This window comes from Neophocaena asiaeorientalis, unplaced genomic scaffold (assembly GCF_003031525.2).
Source record: "Neophocaena asiaeorientalis asiaeorientalis breed wild unplaced genomic scaffold, Neophocaena_asiaeorientalis_V1.1 scaffold433, whole genome shotgun sequence".
In the NCBI taxonomy this organism is placed as follows: domain Eukaryota; kingdom Metazoa; phylum Chordata; class Mammalia; order Artiodactyla; family Phocoenidae; genus Neophocaena; species Neophocaena asiaeorientalis.
Genome location: NW_020175040.1, coordinates 1,529,647 through 1,546,210, shown reverse-complemented (window position 1 = coordinate 1,546,210; position 16,564 = coordinate 1,529,647). Strand labels below are relative to the sequence as shown.

Below are 16,564 nucleotides of genomic sequence, written 5' to 3'. Positions count from 1 at the left end.
CCCCGCCCCCAGCAGGCCGGCCCCGCCCCCCAGCGGCCGGCGGTTCCGCCTAGCGCTGGGGCGTCTTCCCCTCCCGCATCTTGCGGAGAGTTGGGACTGCGGAACCTGACTCTTCTGAAGGAGCCCGAGCAGGAGCCCCTGATTGTCTCGGGGACTCGTCCTCCATGTGGGCCGTTCCCCTGCGGGGTTAACTCCCTCCCAGGGCGAACCTCGGGAATGGGCCGGGAAGGGTCCCGAGGGTGCAGGCTGGCAGAGACCCTAGATGCGACCCGGAGGCCTACAGCCCCTTCTCCGCACAGCGGGAACCACGACTCCAGGGCACCAGGTTCTCGTAGGGGTGAAATCGGGAAATTTTCTTTACTTCGCAGCCCTACTAACGGCCCATAGTTATGGGCAAAAATTGAAAAACCATCAGGAAAACTGCCATGGATCACCCAAGTCACTCTGAAACTTCGGTGGGCACCAGAACACTTTCCAAGGCCCCACCTTTCCCCCACCCCCAAACCTGAATCTCTAAGGGTTCAGGCCTATGTTTTTTTGTTGTTTTTTTTTTTTGCGGTACGCGGGCCTCTCACTGTTGTGGCCTCTCTCGTTGCGAAGTACAGGCTCCGGACGCGCAGGCTCAACGGCCATGGCTCACGGGCCCAACCGCTCCGCGGCATGTGGGATCTTCCCACACCGGGGCACGAACCCGTGTCCCCTGCATCAGCAGGCGGACTCTCAACCACTGCGCCACCAGGGAAGCCCCAGGCCTATGTTTTTTAAAACTAGGCTTTACAGGTGTATTTCAGCCACAAAATTGGCAAAACACCTGGCTTGTGTTTAAAAGCCCAGCAGAGAAAAAAAAAGCCCAGCAGAGGAAACGAGGGACTTCTGCTCTGTAAGGGCTGTTCCTCCGGCAGAAGTGCAACGGCCACCTCAGACCTGGCACTAGGCAACAGCCTCACCCAGACCCTCCGGCCTCACTGATCTCCTACAAAAGGAGGGTGGTTTAAGGGCAAAGACTCAACGCCTGCCAGCTGCTGTCATTCCCTCAGCAAACCTGCACCGCTCCTGCCCCTGGGCATGGGGCTCGGGCGGGGGCCAGTGAGAGGGTCCTGCCTCATGCTAAGTGCAGTGGCAAAGGGCTGCAGCTGCAAACGGGACGCAGAGGTGTCCTTGGGGGTAGGGAAGCCGGACCCCTAAGCACGAGTCTGCAGAAGTAGCAGTCATTCAATAAATACATGCTGATTTTATTTATAGGGATAAGATGGTTCCTTAGGGGATCAGTTCAAGAGGTGGTGCAAGCACTTTATTCATCTGAGATGTCCCTTCCCTGGCAGGCAAGGCAGCAAGTTCTAGGACAAGCTAAAACCATCCCCCTCTTTCAAAAGTTACCCTCAGCAGGGAGTTTTGGGGCAGGGGTTAAATTAAAAAAAAAAAAAAAAAAAAACCCTCATTGATTCCTAATTGTTTTTGAATACAATTGGCTTGGAAAGGACTTTCCACTGGGTTCAAAAGGAAGGCCTGACTTCTGCACAGTGTTGGGGGGAAAGGGTAGGACTTGGTCCTGTGCAGGCTGGCCTCTTAGCCCACAGACGCCAAGACGATGTCCACTGGCAGCTCCTCCGAACTTCTGGCTGTCACCTGCATTGTTACTGTGTCCAAAAGCAGCAGCCGGGAGCGCACCAGGATGTCATGACCCCCCCGGAATACGCCTGGAAGAGAAGAGAAAAGGACAGGTGTGTAAGGCAGAAGGGGGCTGAGAGCTGGGCTGAGAGGGCCACCTGCAACAACTGGGGAAGGCAGCTCTGGGGCTTGAGATGGGAGGGGCCCGCAACCAGGAGCACTGGCTGAAATCCCTGCGTGAGGCCCTGGGCACGTCACTTTACCTCTTGAGCTGCAGCATCATCAATGATCTCAGTAGAGATCACTCTACTAGCCGTATTTCACGCTTCAGCCAAGCTAAAATGAATTAGTGGACACATATGGCTTGTGTCTGACATCACAGGGGCGCTCACACACGCTAACGGGATCTAAGAGCACAGGCGAAGGGACAGCCCCACCGTGACAAAACCACAGCGCAGGTGTCTGCAAAACCCGGGGGACTGGGTTGCTTCACTGTGGTCAGAAATGATGGGCTTGGGGGCTGTCAGCTGTGAGCAGGGCACTGAAGCAGAACTACTTCCTAACCCCGTTTATAAACACTCAGAAAAAAAATTTCCTTTCGTTCATTGTTTTAGGTGTGATAAGTGTATTGCCTCCCTTTTAAACAAAGGGTCATTAGCTTTCAGAGAAGCATACAGATCAGAAACATTTACATATGAAATGTCTATATATGGAGTTTGCTCTAAAATAATCTGGGGGTGGAGAATGAGTATAGGTCGAGACACTATCTGTTGTTGCAGATGGAGGATGAGTACTTGGGGGGTCCCATTTTTGTGTAAATTTGAAAATTTCCGTAAGTGCTTAAAATTCCACTCCTATTAGAAAAGACCAACCAACCCAATAGAAAATTAGACAAAGGATCTGAAAACAATTCACAGAAAAGGAAATACAAATGGCACTTTGCATTTGAGAAGATACTTAACTTCCTTCAATATACAAGAAATGTAAAGTAAAACTATGCAGAGGGTTTCCCTGGTGACGCAGTGGTTAAGAATCCGCCTGACAATGCTAGGGGTCACGGGTTCGAGCCCTGGTCCGGGAAGATCCCACATGCCACGGAGCAACTAAGCCCGTGCGCCACAACTACTGAGCCTGTGCTCTAGAGCCTGCCAGCCACAACTACTGAGCCCGCGAGCCGCAACTACTGAAGCCCGCGTGCCTAGAGCCCGTGCTCCGCAATAAGAAGCCACCGCAACGAGAAGCCCACGCACTGCAACGAAGAGTAGCCCCCGCTCGCCGCAACTAGAGAAAGACTGCGTGCAGCAGCGAAGACCCAACACAGCCAAAAATAAATACATTTATTTAAAAAAAAAAAAAAGACTAGGACAATCTAAATGTTCATCAATACATGAACTGGTGCTACAAAATATGGTCCATCCATAGAATGGAATAGTACTCAACTACAAGAAAGACTGAGCACACAGTTTGGGATGAGAAAGTTCTGGAGTTGGACGGTGTGATAGGTGTACAAGAATGTGAATGTACTTAACGCCACTGAACTGTGCGCCTAAATATGGTTAAAATGGTCAACTTCATGCTATGTTAAAAAAAAAAAAAAGGAGGAAGCTCTGAGTATCCATAAGGAAGTTCTCCAAGATGCACCGTCAAGTGAAAAACCAAGTGCGGAACAACATATACACCACCTGTATGTAAACATTTGAGTTTAAAAAGGGAAATGCGTACACATTTGCTTTTACATCCCTATGATCACAGGAAGGATACACAGCATCCTTTATAATAGAACACTGGTTGCCTGGTGGAAGGGAAACTGAATGACTGGCAGCAAGTGTTGGGAGGGAGACATTTCGCTGCAGGTCTCTTCGTGCCCTGTGAACATTCAACGCTGTGAATTCTGAATTCCCAGGTTCCCAGGGGGCGCCCTCAGCCCAGGATGCGGTGGCATCAAGGCCCTTCCCACCAGAAATGCCGCTTACCTGCCAGGAGCAGCGTGTGTGTGTTCTTGTTATCTGGCACTTTGTCTGACCTCTCACAAGGGTGCATTCCTAAGAACTTCACAATATTGCCCACAGCCTCTGTGGGGAGAAATCCCGGTGTTATTAACCCACGATCTCCCCCTGGCGCCACCACCACTCCCCCACCCCCGGACCCCACTCTGCAGTTTTTAATGAAGTGGCATCTGAAGTACGTGCTCTAGACATGGCCCTGGATCTCTGGGGACTTGGGGGCAGGGGACGGGGGGAGCTCTTCAACAGTAGCCAAGGATCTTGTAAGGCAAGCAAGCCGGAAATGGCATCCCCAGGATTTACCTTCAAGTGTCTTGATGGTGGACAAGGTGAATGTTTCCTCCTTCTCAAACTCATCCCCTACCTCATCCCAGGCTGCTTCAAAGTTCAGCTTCATGACCTTTTGGATGTGATCAGCTATCGTGACTTCCAGATCTTCCAGCTGGGGAGATGCAGGGGCGCGTTAGGCACACAGCTCTAGGGGTGAGACACCTCCGAGCCTCTGCTCCACTCTGGTCACCCGCCCCTTCCCACCACGCAGCCACAGGTGCTCACAGCCAAGTGGTGGCCCCTCCGCAGAAAACGCCTCACCCGTTTATAGCCATCCCTCAGTATCTGTGGGGACTGGTTCCAGCACCCCCTCGGATACCAAAATCGCAGATTCTCAAGTCCTTTATATAAAATGCTGCCGTATCTGCATTTAACCTACACACATCCTCCCTTATACTTTGAATCACCTCTAGGTTACTTATAATACCTGATACAATGTAAATGTTATGTAAATAGTTGTAAGTACAATGCAAACACTATGGAAACAGTTGCCTTGTGTGGAAAACTCAAGTTTTGCTTTTTGGAATTTTCTGGAACACCCCCCACCCCAATTCTGAATACTTTCTATCTGTTGGTTGAGCACATGGAGGCAGAACCAACAGATACAGAGGGCCCACTGTTCCTCATCCTCGGGTGGCAGCTATGAGAACACATCACTCTGAAGCCTAGAGTAAGTGCCAGACCGGACGGGAGGGAGGCCTGCGTCCTGTGACTCAGTCGTGTCCTCCCTGGGGCCGACACGTCGTACTGCCCCCCCACCTTGAACTAACTGTACATAGAGGTTCCCCATTCATTCACCCAACAGCTCTTCACTGAGCCCCTACCCCTGTGCACGTGTAAGGTGTTCACAAGCAGGACTCAGCTCCTACGGTAGAAGCTATGCCTCAGACCCAGCCCTCCTGTCCTGGGGCAGTTCCCGCCCTTAGGTCATTGCTGGCTCAGGGAAGGCCCATCCTCAACAATGGACCTGGGAGGACGTAAGTGACCATCAGCTGTTATTCAGTGACTGCCCCTCTGGACATGAGGGTTCTGATAATCTCCATCCCAGGTTTAGTATCAGGGTCTGCACTCAGATGGCACTGAGCCACTGTGACCGGGGCAAACCCCAGAAACAACCCTGCACTCAGTTCCATGCAAGCTCTGCGAGCTGGAACTGGAAGGGACGTTTCAGTGCATGAAAGGACTGCCCAGCAGATGCAAACTGATCCAATTTCTCTAGAAAGCAATTTGACAGTACGAATCAAAGTCCTTTTTTTTTTTTTGGCTGTGTTGGGTCTTCACTGCTGTGCATGAGGTTTCTCTAGTTGCGGCGAGCGGGGGCTACTCTTCATTGTGGTGCACGGGCTTCTCATTGCGGTGGCTTCTCTTGTTGCGGAGCATGGGCTCTAGGGCACACGGGCTCTAGAGCAAAGGCACGGGCTTAGTTCCTCCGTGGCATGTGGGATCATCCCGGACCAGGGCTTGAACCCGCGTCCTCTGCATTGGCAGGCGGATTCTTAACCACTGCGCCACCAGGGAAGTCCCTCAAAAAAGTCTTAAAATCAGACTTCGCCTTTGACCTAATTATTCTACTTCTAGGAATCTGTCCTAAGAAGATAACTTGAAATGCAGATAAAAATTTCTACCCAAAGGGATGCTTAATGTAGCATTTAAAAAGTGAAAATTTGGGAACTCCCTGGCAGTCCAGAGGTTAGGACTCCACGCTTCCACTGCTAAGGGCCCAGGTTCAATGCCTGGTTGGGGTACTAAGATCCCACAAGCCGTGCAGTACGGCTAAAAATTTTTTTTTTAAAAAGTGAAAATTTGGAATCACAAATGCCAAGTGTTTAAGGAATACAAGGTCAAGTGAGTTAGGATATATTAAGATAAGGGAGTATCTTAAAGTCATTAAAAATTGTGTTTATGAAGTATTTGTAATGGCAGGAAAATACACTCTGGTTCTAAGTGAGCACAGCAAGATCTGTAATGTACAGAATAACCACAATGATACAACTGCCCCCGCCCCCCCCGTCATTCCCAAGGACTATGGGTAATGTTTTCCTGTTTGTGTATACTTTTTGTATTTCCCAAGTTTTCTTTTTACACACGAACATGTATTTTTAAGTTTAAAAAAAAAATTCTTTCAAAACCAAAACCAGCAAGAAAATGCTTCAGGACTGGCTGTCAGCTCCTGAAGCCTCCTTGCCCCAGCGTCTTACCACATACTCATCCTCATAGCCTTCGTCGTCGGTCTCCCCGGTAGTGGGATCGCAGTCCTTGACAGTGAACTTCATCATGCAGCTGAACGTGCAGCCCACTGCGGGGAGGGAAGGCCGGGCAGTTGGGCGAGGTCCTCTGTGGGCCCCTGGCCACAGCCTGCCCTTTAGGCCTCAGCTGCGTCTGCACCAGCGGCACATGCCACCCGGCCCCACAAATCTGGACAGAGGGCACCGGCTTGTAGAAGGCAGGAGAGCCAGGTTGCAGCCCCCAGGAGTTGCCCTCACAGGGAAGGAAGAGAGAGGAATGCAGAGATGCTGCAGGGTGGCTCCTGCAAAAAGCACCTGGTTTCTTTGGTTGGGGTGGACCTGGGACGGTCCATGTTTGTGCCTGTCTCTGGGCCTTCCTCTGTGCTCTCTCCTGGTACAATGAGAGAGTCCTGGTTTGAGGACCAGGCGTCCTACCAGCCACGTGAACTCAGACAAGCCATTTGACCCGAGTCTTACTTCCCTGCTCCCCAGGGGTCTATGAGGAGGAAGTGAGCGGATGTGTGAAAAGCCCCAGGACTCAGCCATCCTTCTCTTCTTCTCGGGACTGACCTCAAGGAGCTGAAGCTCTGACAGGAAACAAACAGCTGGTGCACAAGCCACCCCCCGCCAGGGGCTCCCACAAGGCCAGGGGGGCATCTGCAGAGGGGCTCACCTGCCGTGGGGTCTTCCTTGGGCAGGGCCACTAGCGTGTAGCAGGTGCCGGGCTGATTGTAGGGCAGGCTCCGGGCGGGCACGTAACACAGCACCTCGTAGGCCTCCGTGGGCTCCAGCTGCACTGTGACGTTCTCCAGAGTCTGGTCGTTCAGCGTGTTCGTGCAGTCAAACTGGACCAGGGAGCGGGGCGGGCGTGGGTGCCGAGACACTGCCCTGGACCCACGCCTGCTGCCCAGGGGCAGCCAGAAGGTCCTGCCTCTCACCCCAGGGCCACGCCGACGCCCATCCCAGGCCCCCGTCCCAGGCCCCGTGTCTGCACATGGACACTTGGGAGCCACAGAGGCCCTGCATCAAGGACTCGAGGGACACAGCAGCTGGTCGTGGATCTGGCATCGGGCTGGGCTCCAAGCACCGGTGTGGGGTGCCAGGGCCCTGCGGGAGGGCCTCCCCCCGGCTCACCTGGAAGACCATGTGCTCAGGGAAGGTGTGTTTGGTGCAGCGGATCACGTACTCCGTCTCCGACTCAGTGAGGGCCACGGGCTCAGGCGAGGACTTGAAGAGGGGCCCCAGCCCCTGGAACTCGGGCACTGCCGCCAGCTGCTCTGAAACCCCCAGGCCACACACTCACTCAGCTGCTCAATCCTCAGGCCTGGTCCTCAAGCTCTCCCACCCACTGAAGTGGTCACTCCCGATTTCCCGAACAAACCCGAGCATTTCCTCACCTCCCTCACTGCTCGGCTTGTGCCACCCACATGAAGCACCCCGCCCCGCTGTCCCACACAAGACGCCAGAGCAACCAGTGGACATCAGGCCCAATGTCCCAGGCCTAAGCCATTTGGAGACTCCCTCAACCTTAGAAGCTCAGCAAGGATTCTTAAAAGGGGGACTGGGAAAAGGCTACGAGGAGCTGAATGCTGTGACGGCCACGGAACCAGGTGAAAGAACAAACTGGTCTTCGACATGGGGCAGTTAAGACAGTGGCCCAAAAGGAGAGGCTGCGGATTCAGAGTGTTGCAGAAAACCCAACTTGGTGTGGACGGTGGGCGTTCGGTAAGGCCTCTCCCTGCGGCCCACGGCCAGGTTCCAGCCCTGGTGAGTCCAGGGGAACAAGGCGTCTGGCAGCTGCCCCTATTCTACGGCAGGGGCAGAATTCCCCACAGAGTGGTCATGAATCACCTGTGTCAGAATTACCCGGGGGTGAGGGCTTGTTAACAACGCAGATTCCTGGACCCGTCCCAGATCGGCTCTATCAGAATTCCTGGGTTTGGGATCCACCAATCTGCATTTCTAACAAGTTTCCTCAGATGACCCTGATGTATACTGATATCTGAAGACCACTACTCAAGATTTTTAACTTGTCTTCCCAGTTCAATTGAACTCCATGCGGAAAAGAACTGTGCCTGAGGCCAGGGATTTGATATTCTGCCCGAGCAGGTACTCGATTCACATTTCAGGGACGGGGACAGAAAGAAGGCATTATTATTATTTGTCCTTCTCCCCCCACAAAGAGGCAGCCTGTGTGCCTGCTTCAGCCGTCTGAACGTGCAGGCGATAAGAAGCCCAGAGAGAGCCAGCTTACGTATTAGGAGGTACATTCAGGCCCCCTGTGGGCGTCAGCCGCCAGAGTGCTTTTCTATGGGAAGTGATTTCATTGGGCATCAAGTTTGCGGACACGCTGCCCCTTACTGCCTGGGGGACTCTGCTAGTAGCTATAAACTACCGCCCCTGAGTTTCAGACTCTTCATCAATAAAATAGATACAATAATCTTGTCCACAGGGTCGTTGTGAAGATAGAAGAGGCAATAAAGGTCAAGATCTAGCAAAGATCCTGGAACTTGACACGTGATCAATAAATATTAGGCTCTGGAAGGTTGTTTACAAATGGGCTTGAGTCCCTGGAAGAGGCTTCAAAGGAGTCTTCCCAGGAGGGCGTGGCAGAACGACGGCCCCCAAGATGTGCACGAGCTAATTCCCAGAACCTGTGAGTATGTTCCCTCACTTTGCGGAGATTACGTTGCATCTTGAGCTGGGGAGCGTCTCCTGAATTATCTGGGTGAGCCCAAAGTGAACACAAGGTCCTGGTGAGAGGGAGGCAGGAGGGTCAGAGGCAGAGAGATGTGACTGTGGCTGTACTTCTGGCTTTGAAGACAGAGGACGGGGGCTCTAGGCAGCGAACGTAGGCGGCCGCCAAAGACGATCCCCTCAGAGCCTCCAGAGGGAGCTCGGCACCGCCAACACGGCGGAACCCATTTTGGATTTCTGTCCTCAGAACAAGGTAATACATTTGTGTTACGTTAAGCCACTAACTTCACGGTAACTTGTGACAGCAGCAAGAGAGAGCTAACACAAGGAAAAGTTCTGGATTACAGTGGTCCCACTCAGCTCAGGACCCTAGTTTTGCTGAATCTGAGACAGTATGTTGATGCAAGACAGGGTTCGGGAAGGGAATGGAAAAGGTGGGATTTAGTTTAACTCAACGATAATCGGGAGCCTACTGTGAGGAAGCAAGGCACTAAGTGCAATGACAGAGAATACAGACGACAGAACGTGGAGAACTGCACAGGGCCACGGAGGAGAAGAGAGGAGCTCGGGGAGGGCATCACCAAGGGCGAGGGACACGTGCTAGGCCTCAGAGGTAGGAATCTAGTGGATAACGTGGTCTGGCAACTGAACGCGCAGCCTCTCCCCTTAAAAAATGCAGAGGGACAGACGAAAACCTAAACAAAATCCTGCAAGACAACGTGGACGGAACACGTCTGGAACCCGAGACAAAGGACCGTGTCCCTTGAGTCAGCTGTATGGCATCAGACATCCGGAACTGGCCTGGGCCTCAGGGAACTGAGCCTCAGAACCAGGGCCGAGGCAGCTCTGAGCCAGTTGGAGCTGGATCTTAATTCCACCGCCCCACCCCCCGCACCTCCCCTTCTTGCTGTGCAAACTTGGGCAAATCACTGTCTCTCCCTGAACGTCCGAATCTTCCAATATCAAATGGACCCAATAACCTCCACCTGAGGGTCAAACATGCTGTCTAAACACTCTCAGAGCCCAGCACTCAGGAGAGACTCAACCGATGACAGTTCCTACTCTTAATTCCCTGGAGAAGAACCGCTACCCTAGCCGCGGCCCTGGGAAGCCCCGCCAAGCACCACTACTCACCTTGGAAGATCTCCTGCCGGGTGGCTGCGACCTTCTCAGGCTGCTTGGCTGCTGTGATGGGGGTGCTTTCTGCAGGAACAAACATGAATGGTGACCCACAACTCCAGGGACGGGCCAGGGTAGTGTTGACCACGGTGCTGTTACTCAGGGATTATAACTTCCACCCCGGAGAGTGTGAAGTACAGAGCACGTGAGGAAGAGAGCAGGTGTCTGTGCCTACGTCTTCATTTCCTGCAGCCAGAGGCAGATGGGATAACTCCCTCCGCCCAGTACAGCCCCATCCATCCTGGGCAGGTTTAGTGACTTTGCAGCCAACGCACACCCTCCAGCGGAGGCCTGGACCGGAGGGCCTATGAAAGGAGTGCAGGTGTTACTTACCTGTTCTCTGCTCTGCCATGGGTGTGGTGGCCAGGGGCACAGACTTGAGGTCAAAAGGCTTTTCTGATGGTTCTAGAGTGTACTGCTGCAGAGCCCTCTCCAGACCAGGGATGGACACGGTCAGACCTAGAGGCCAGTGGGAGACTGAGGTCCTGGGGTCGAGGTTGTAGGACCTTGAGAAAACCACTTAGGCCTCTGAGGTCCCACTTTCTCATGACATCGTCCTTCGCAGGACTGATGTGGGGAGTAAACGGACGTAGGAGAGGGACTTATAAAGGGTAAAGCACTCTGCAAATGGAGGCTCTTATGAGTAACTAGCGTTTCAATTCACTGGGCTGTTTCCACCCACAGGGCTGTGAACGCAGGGCCCTGGGTCTCCTGAGATCACAGTGACGCTGTGCAGTTACCATGAAAGCCCAGCCGAGAGCGTCTTGCCTCCAAATTCCCCTGCCTGGCGAGACTGCAGCTCCGTTACGGGGCTGGGTCAGGGTCAGCCAGGAAAAGACTCACCGTTTAGGATATAGCCTGCATTGAGGGCCTTCTGCTTCTGCTCCAGGACACTGAGATAGAAGGTGGCTCGGTCCCTTACTTCATTGTCATCGTCCATCACACACCTGTGGCCAGAACACAAGGTCCTCCTGACCAGGGGGGCAGGAGGGATGCTGCAGGGCTTCAGCAGAGGTCAGTGAGAGGAAGCAGGTCTCTTAAAGCTCAGTCCTCGGATGTGGACCCAGGCATCAAATGCACAGAAGGGCCCGCGGGACTCTAATTAACTAGGAGGTGGCCGTATTCATACTCCCTGGACCCACTCCCCAGAGCCCACCCAGTGAGGGAGGCAATCTCCTATATCCACAGCATACATCACAAAAGAATTTAATACGACCCAACAGTTCCACTCCTGGGTATACACACAAGAGAACTGAAAACACGTCACATAAAAGTCGCACACAACTGTTTACAGCAGCACTAGTCACAACAGCCACGAAGTGGAAACGACCCAGATGCCTATCAACGGATGTACCGACAAACAAAATGTGGTCTATTCACGCAATGGAATATTATCTGCCCATAAGAAGGAATGAACTACTGGCACATGCTACAACACGGATGAACCCTGAAAACATCACGAAGAAGCCAGACACATGAAAGGCGACACACTGCACACCTGAGTTTATATGAGGTGTCCGGAACGGGCAAATCCAGAGCCAGAAGGAAAGCGAGTGAGTGGCTGACTAGGGCTGGGGGGCTGGGGGGAACTGTGATGACTATTCATCGGTACACTGTTTCTTTTGGGGGTGCTAAAGATGTTCTCGGGGCTTCCCCAGTGGTTCAGTGGTTAGGACTCAGCACCTCCACTGCAGGGGGCACAGGTTCCATCCCTAATCGGGAACTAAGATCCCACAAGCCACGCGACATGGCCAAAAAAAAAACAACAGAACGTTTTCAACTTAGACTGTGGCTATCGTTATGCAACCCTCAATGTACTAAAACCATCGTACTATACGTTTTAAATGGGTACATCGTATGGGTCTCGAATTATATCTCAATAAAGCTGTTTTTTAAAATAGAAAACACCTCAAATTCACGCCTAGGTGGAGGGATTTTTGCATGACATGAGTTTTCATGTTTTTTTTTTTTTTAATTAATTAATTTAGGCTGTTCAGGGTCTTAGTTGTGGCATGCAGGATGTAGTTCCCCGACCTGGGATAGAACCTGGGCCCCTCACATTGGGAGGGCAGAGTCTTACCCACTGGACCCCCAGGGAAGTCCCATACTTTTCTGTGTTTCCATTTTTTCCTATAATCAATAGTTGTGTATCATTCCTCCCCTTTTTCAATTAAAAAGATACAAAGGGGCTTCCCTGGTGGCGCAGTGGTTGATCCCAAAAAAAAAAAAAAAAAAAAAGATACAAAGGACAGCGGCCTGGGCCCAAGGGAACACGTGTCCACCAGGCCCGTGACCTGGACTCACCTCTTCAGCAACACCAAGATACTGGGCAGCATCTCTTCGTTCTGCGCTCCGAACTTGGCCAGAGCACTGACAGCGCCTGTGTTTACGAAGCAGATACGATTTACTGCCAGGGCTCGGAACGGGCCATCCAGAGCCAAGCAGCCCCGACCCAGCAGGCCCAGCCCGACACCATGAAACAAGGAGCCTCGGTCACGTGGGTACCACCCGGCCTCAACTCCTCGCCTCTCACGGGGAAGGCAGCCCTGTTCTTGGGTCCCAGGAGTCCTTTTCAGTATTAACTAAGAAGAGGCCACGAGAGCTGCCCTCAACTTCTGTATCCAAACGGCCTCAGCTCACAGTGAAGCAGTACACGACCATAAACGAGAACAAACTACTACTGAATGAGTAACAACTGCTGAAAGAGGAACATCTGTCCAGAGAGGGCTTGAGAAAAAAAGAGCAATAAATTAAAAGTAAAATTAAGAATATGATGGTTGCACACTCATTTAAAAGAGTGAGTTTCATCGTATGTGAATTATATCTCAACAAAGCTATTACTAAAAATAAAAAACTAAACACCAAGAAGAAAGAAAGAAAGGAGGAAAGAAAGGAAAAAGGGAGCGAGAAAGAGAGAAAGAAAGTTAAACGACAACATATAGTGACACTCAAAAACAAAAAAATCACTAAGGCGAATTAGAGGTTAAGAACCATTCACCTAGATGACGCCCAAACATCTAAGGTCCTCGCTACAAGATTATAGAACACTGAGCTTGTGAGGCAACAACACCAGGTGCCCATGTCCCCCCGGGGACTCAGGGCCCTTTGCTGGGGGGTCTACTGCAGGGCAAGCCCGGGGCCCAGGGGCAGCCCTGCTGACCCACCTGCCCGGACCTCCTCATGCTCCAGGACCACTCGGTTGTAGATGAAGCGGATGTACTTGGAGGGGTTGTTGGTCTTGGGCCCCTCCTGGCCCAGGAGGTGCAGGATGCGCGTGGCCAGCACGGTGAACTCGCAGTCCTCGATGAACTCGCACAGGTGCGACAGCCCCGTCTCCTTGCTCTCCGAGTTCTCCTCGATGATGCTGATGATACAGTCCACGATGGCCCGCTTGTACTCAAAGCCGCCCTGCAGCACAAGGGGCGAGCTGAGTGCCGAGGCTGCTCTCTCCAGAGCCTAACCGGGACCCGGCACAGCGGTCCAGGCACTGAACCTGGTGATGAGGGCCTGGCTCTCCCGGCCTCTACCTCCCTTTTGTGTAAAACAAAAGGCTCGGGCTGAATGCTCGCTGGGGCCCTGCCGGTTCTAAGAGTAGATGGCTTAAGAGAAATATTTGGGACTTCATTTTCTTTCCAAGTTTGAGATAAAGGCAGAACGGATGATGTGGATGCAGGAGGAGTGGGGTGCCAGTGTTTAATGGGAACAGAGTTCAGGTGTGCAGTATGAAGACCTTCTGGAGGTTAACTGCACGCCAGCGTGAATGTACTTCACAACACTGAACTCTACACTTAAAGACAGACAACAGAATTCTATGTCGTGGGTATTTTATGACAGTTTAAAAAAAGGCAGAATAGGGCAGTAGAGAGACAAAAGATCCCAGGTCAAGTCTATGCTCTGCCACTTACAGACTTTAGTAACAGAAGTGGCAAGTGAGATACCCGCTAGGTGCCCGGCCGTAACCCGGCAATGCGCAGCACACGGGATGGGATGCTGGCGCGTGCATAGTGCCCATCCCATCTAAAGAGCGAAATCACCACGCAGCCTAGCGTTGCCAGGTCTTAGAAGTTTTTAAAGAGAAACTGGAAATCTATCAAGGTGGTTTTCCTGATTTTTAAATAACGGCTACTAACTCAAAATGTGTAAAACTCTGCACAACCCAAGTAGAATTTGTCTGTGGGTCAAATCTGGCCCCTGTTCTCAGATTAGCTTGTTTTACGGCCGTGATAAGTCACTCTCTTTGTCTGAGCCTCAGGCACCTTCATAACAAGGAACATTAGCGTACTGACCTCATGGGTTATTGTTTAGAATAAATACGCTCTGTGAATTACACACGCGCCTTACATTTCAATGAGGCTGTTCGGTCAGCAGGTGCCCTAGCTATGATACCGGTTCTGCAGCCCGCCCACCGACTGGGCACTGACAGGTTCAGAGTAACTGCAGGGCTTTGCCTGCAGCAGCTCATGGCTGACACACCCTGGGCTGAGGGACAGACCCTTTTCTAGCAGACAGGGTCTCGGTGTCTGAGTGCTGTGTTCTAATGAGTGAAGCTCTCATGCTGTCTTCCGTGGAGCCACACGTTGTCCTGGGAGGCAGGGAGGTCCGGGAGAAAACCACGGGCTCTGGAGCCAGACACTTACTGACCAGGTGGCCACAGGCAGGTGGTCTCAGATCCCTGATTTTTAAAGGGAGAAAATAACGTCTACGACAGGCCTGTTATGAGGATCACAAGATGGTTTATGCTGTGTGGTGTCTCCACTGTGCTGGGCCGTCAGCTGAAGGCACCCTAAGCCCTGCTCCCTTCTCATATTCCTGGGAACCCCAAAGGCACCCAAGGCAACGGTTCCTCTACTGCCTTGGTCCAAGGGCCCATCTGGGGCTGGGGCAAAGGGCCACCAAATATCTGGGGACCAAATCTACTGCACGAACACTCTGCTTCTGCGCCTCTGAACGGACCAGTTTTGTTGAGACAACCAAGAAAGGTGGCCCACGTGAATCACTAATTCACGTCAGGAACAAAAAGAGAACCAACGTCACATTGTTAGCCTCAGTCTCCCAAGAAACCACCCTGGAGCTCCTGGAACGGCTGGAATATTTCTACGCGAGATGACACCAGACAGAACTCAGTTTCCCATCTTCTACACAAGCATCACCTTGGGGCATCTGCTGGGTCTTTAGAGCACGGGTAGCGTGCCATTAGGGTTATCAGTGTGACCACAGTGATGGGTGCATGTTTACACTGTCAGCCCATGAGGAGTTTCAAGGGCCGCGGGCACCAGGAAAGCAGCTGGCCAGCAGGTGGACTGGGTACACCCGAGAACTAGTTGGGTGTGGAGCCAGCGGCCAGGCCACTACCTGCACAGGACACCTGGCGCCCGAGCGCCCTGCTCTTACCTCCTCACGCAGCATGGAGAACAGGAAGCTCATGAGCACGGCGTGCTTGCGAGGGTACTTCTGACACAGTGCGCTGATGGCCTGGACCACCACCACCTGGGCCAAACAGACATGCGTGAGCGGCGGCCCTGCCACCTGGTGGGTACTTCATGCACCCAGTGCCAGCGGAGTCTTTCCTCAGGCAGGGCCGGGCCCTGGGAGCAACAGGCCAAGATGCGAGGGGAGCCCCACCTCCACCCTCGGGGGGGCCCGCAGCCCTGAGCCCCCCAGACAGGGAGGCATGCACAGCAGTCCCGAGGCCCAGATCCAGACTCTGGGTCCCTCTACCCAAGACTTCAAGGAAAGTCCACCAGCCCCTCCATCCCGCCTGTCCTGCTTCTCCCCTCCCCCACCATTCCCACCCCTGAGCCTTCCAGCTCAGGCTGCCCCTTGGGGTGCTCTGGCCCCAGCCCTCTTCTCTTCTCAGTCTCTTTGGCAATCTCATCTCCTCCCGTGGTTTTAACCACCTCTTCTATGCCCCCAACGCGCAAATCTTTGTCTCTGGTCTGAGTTCAAGAGCAGTGCTTCCAAATGTCTACCACACAACTGCACCTGGTGCCCACGGACACCTCAAACTTGGCCGCAATCACCACCATTACCCCCGCTTCCCTCCTCTCAGCCCTGACCGTCTCCCTCCTTCCCCAAACGCATCCACAGCACCGTGAACCCGAACTAGAACATGGACTCACCTCTGAGGACGTTCACGCCCTCAGCTGTCACATGGCGCCCTGACACCTGGCTCTGTTCCCCAGGGGCTCTGAGACCAGCCCCCCTCCCGTTTCCCAGGCCTGCGGGGGGCCTTCGCCTCTCTGCCCAGCTCCCACAACCAAGCCTCCGTCCAGTTCACCCTCCAGCAGCTTGGGAAGGATCTCTCTACATGCAAGTCTCGCTGTGTCATTCCACAGTCTACAAAGTATTCCTACAACCCACAGGCAGAGCTTATTCCGCCTACTTTGTGTCATTCCTGCTACAGAACTCACCATGCTCTATCACAGTCATTCACATTGCCGTCTGTCTGCCTCCTGCCCTGATTAAAGCTCTCCAAAAACACACTAACGTTTACGTTAACTGTTGTGAAATAACGTTGTTACA

General features: G+C 52.8%; 1 protein-coding gene across 1 annotated transcript in view; it reads right to left on the bottom strand.

The window, feature by feature from the left end:
- Positions 1–1,211: 1,211 nt before the first annotated feature.
- Positions 1,212–16,564, bottom strand: part of COPG1 (coat protein complex I subunit gamma 1) — a 24,355-nt gene continuing 9,002 nt past the window's right edge. The window contains exons 13-24 of the mRNA XM_024763340.1: positions 15,434–15,529; positions 13,207–13,450; positions 12,347–12,422; positions 10,886–10,989; positions 10,376–10,501; positions 9,998–10,066; positions 7,301–7,443; positions 6,840–7,011; positions 6,140–6,237; positions 3,915–4,053; positions 3,582–3,680; positions 1,212–1,697 (exon numbers count right to left, since the gene is read on the bottom strand). Of these exons, the coding sequence (XP_024619108.1) occupies positions 1,567–1,697; positions 3,582–3,680; positions 3,915–4,053; positions 6,140–6,237; positions 6,840–7,011; positions 7,301–7,443; positions 9,998–10,066; positions 10,376–10,501; positions 10,886–10,989; positions 12,347–12,422; positions 13,207–13,450; positions 15,434–15,529 (1,497 nt within the window). The 3' untranslated portion in view covers positions 1,212–1,566. The remainder of the gene's footprint in view (positions 1,698–3,581; positions 3,681–3,914; positions 4,054–6,139; positions 6,238–6,839; positions 7,012–7,300; positions 7,444–9,997; positions 10,067–10,375; positions 10,502–10,885; positions 10,990–12,346; positions 12,423–13,206; positions 13,451–15,433; positions 15,530–16,564) is intronic.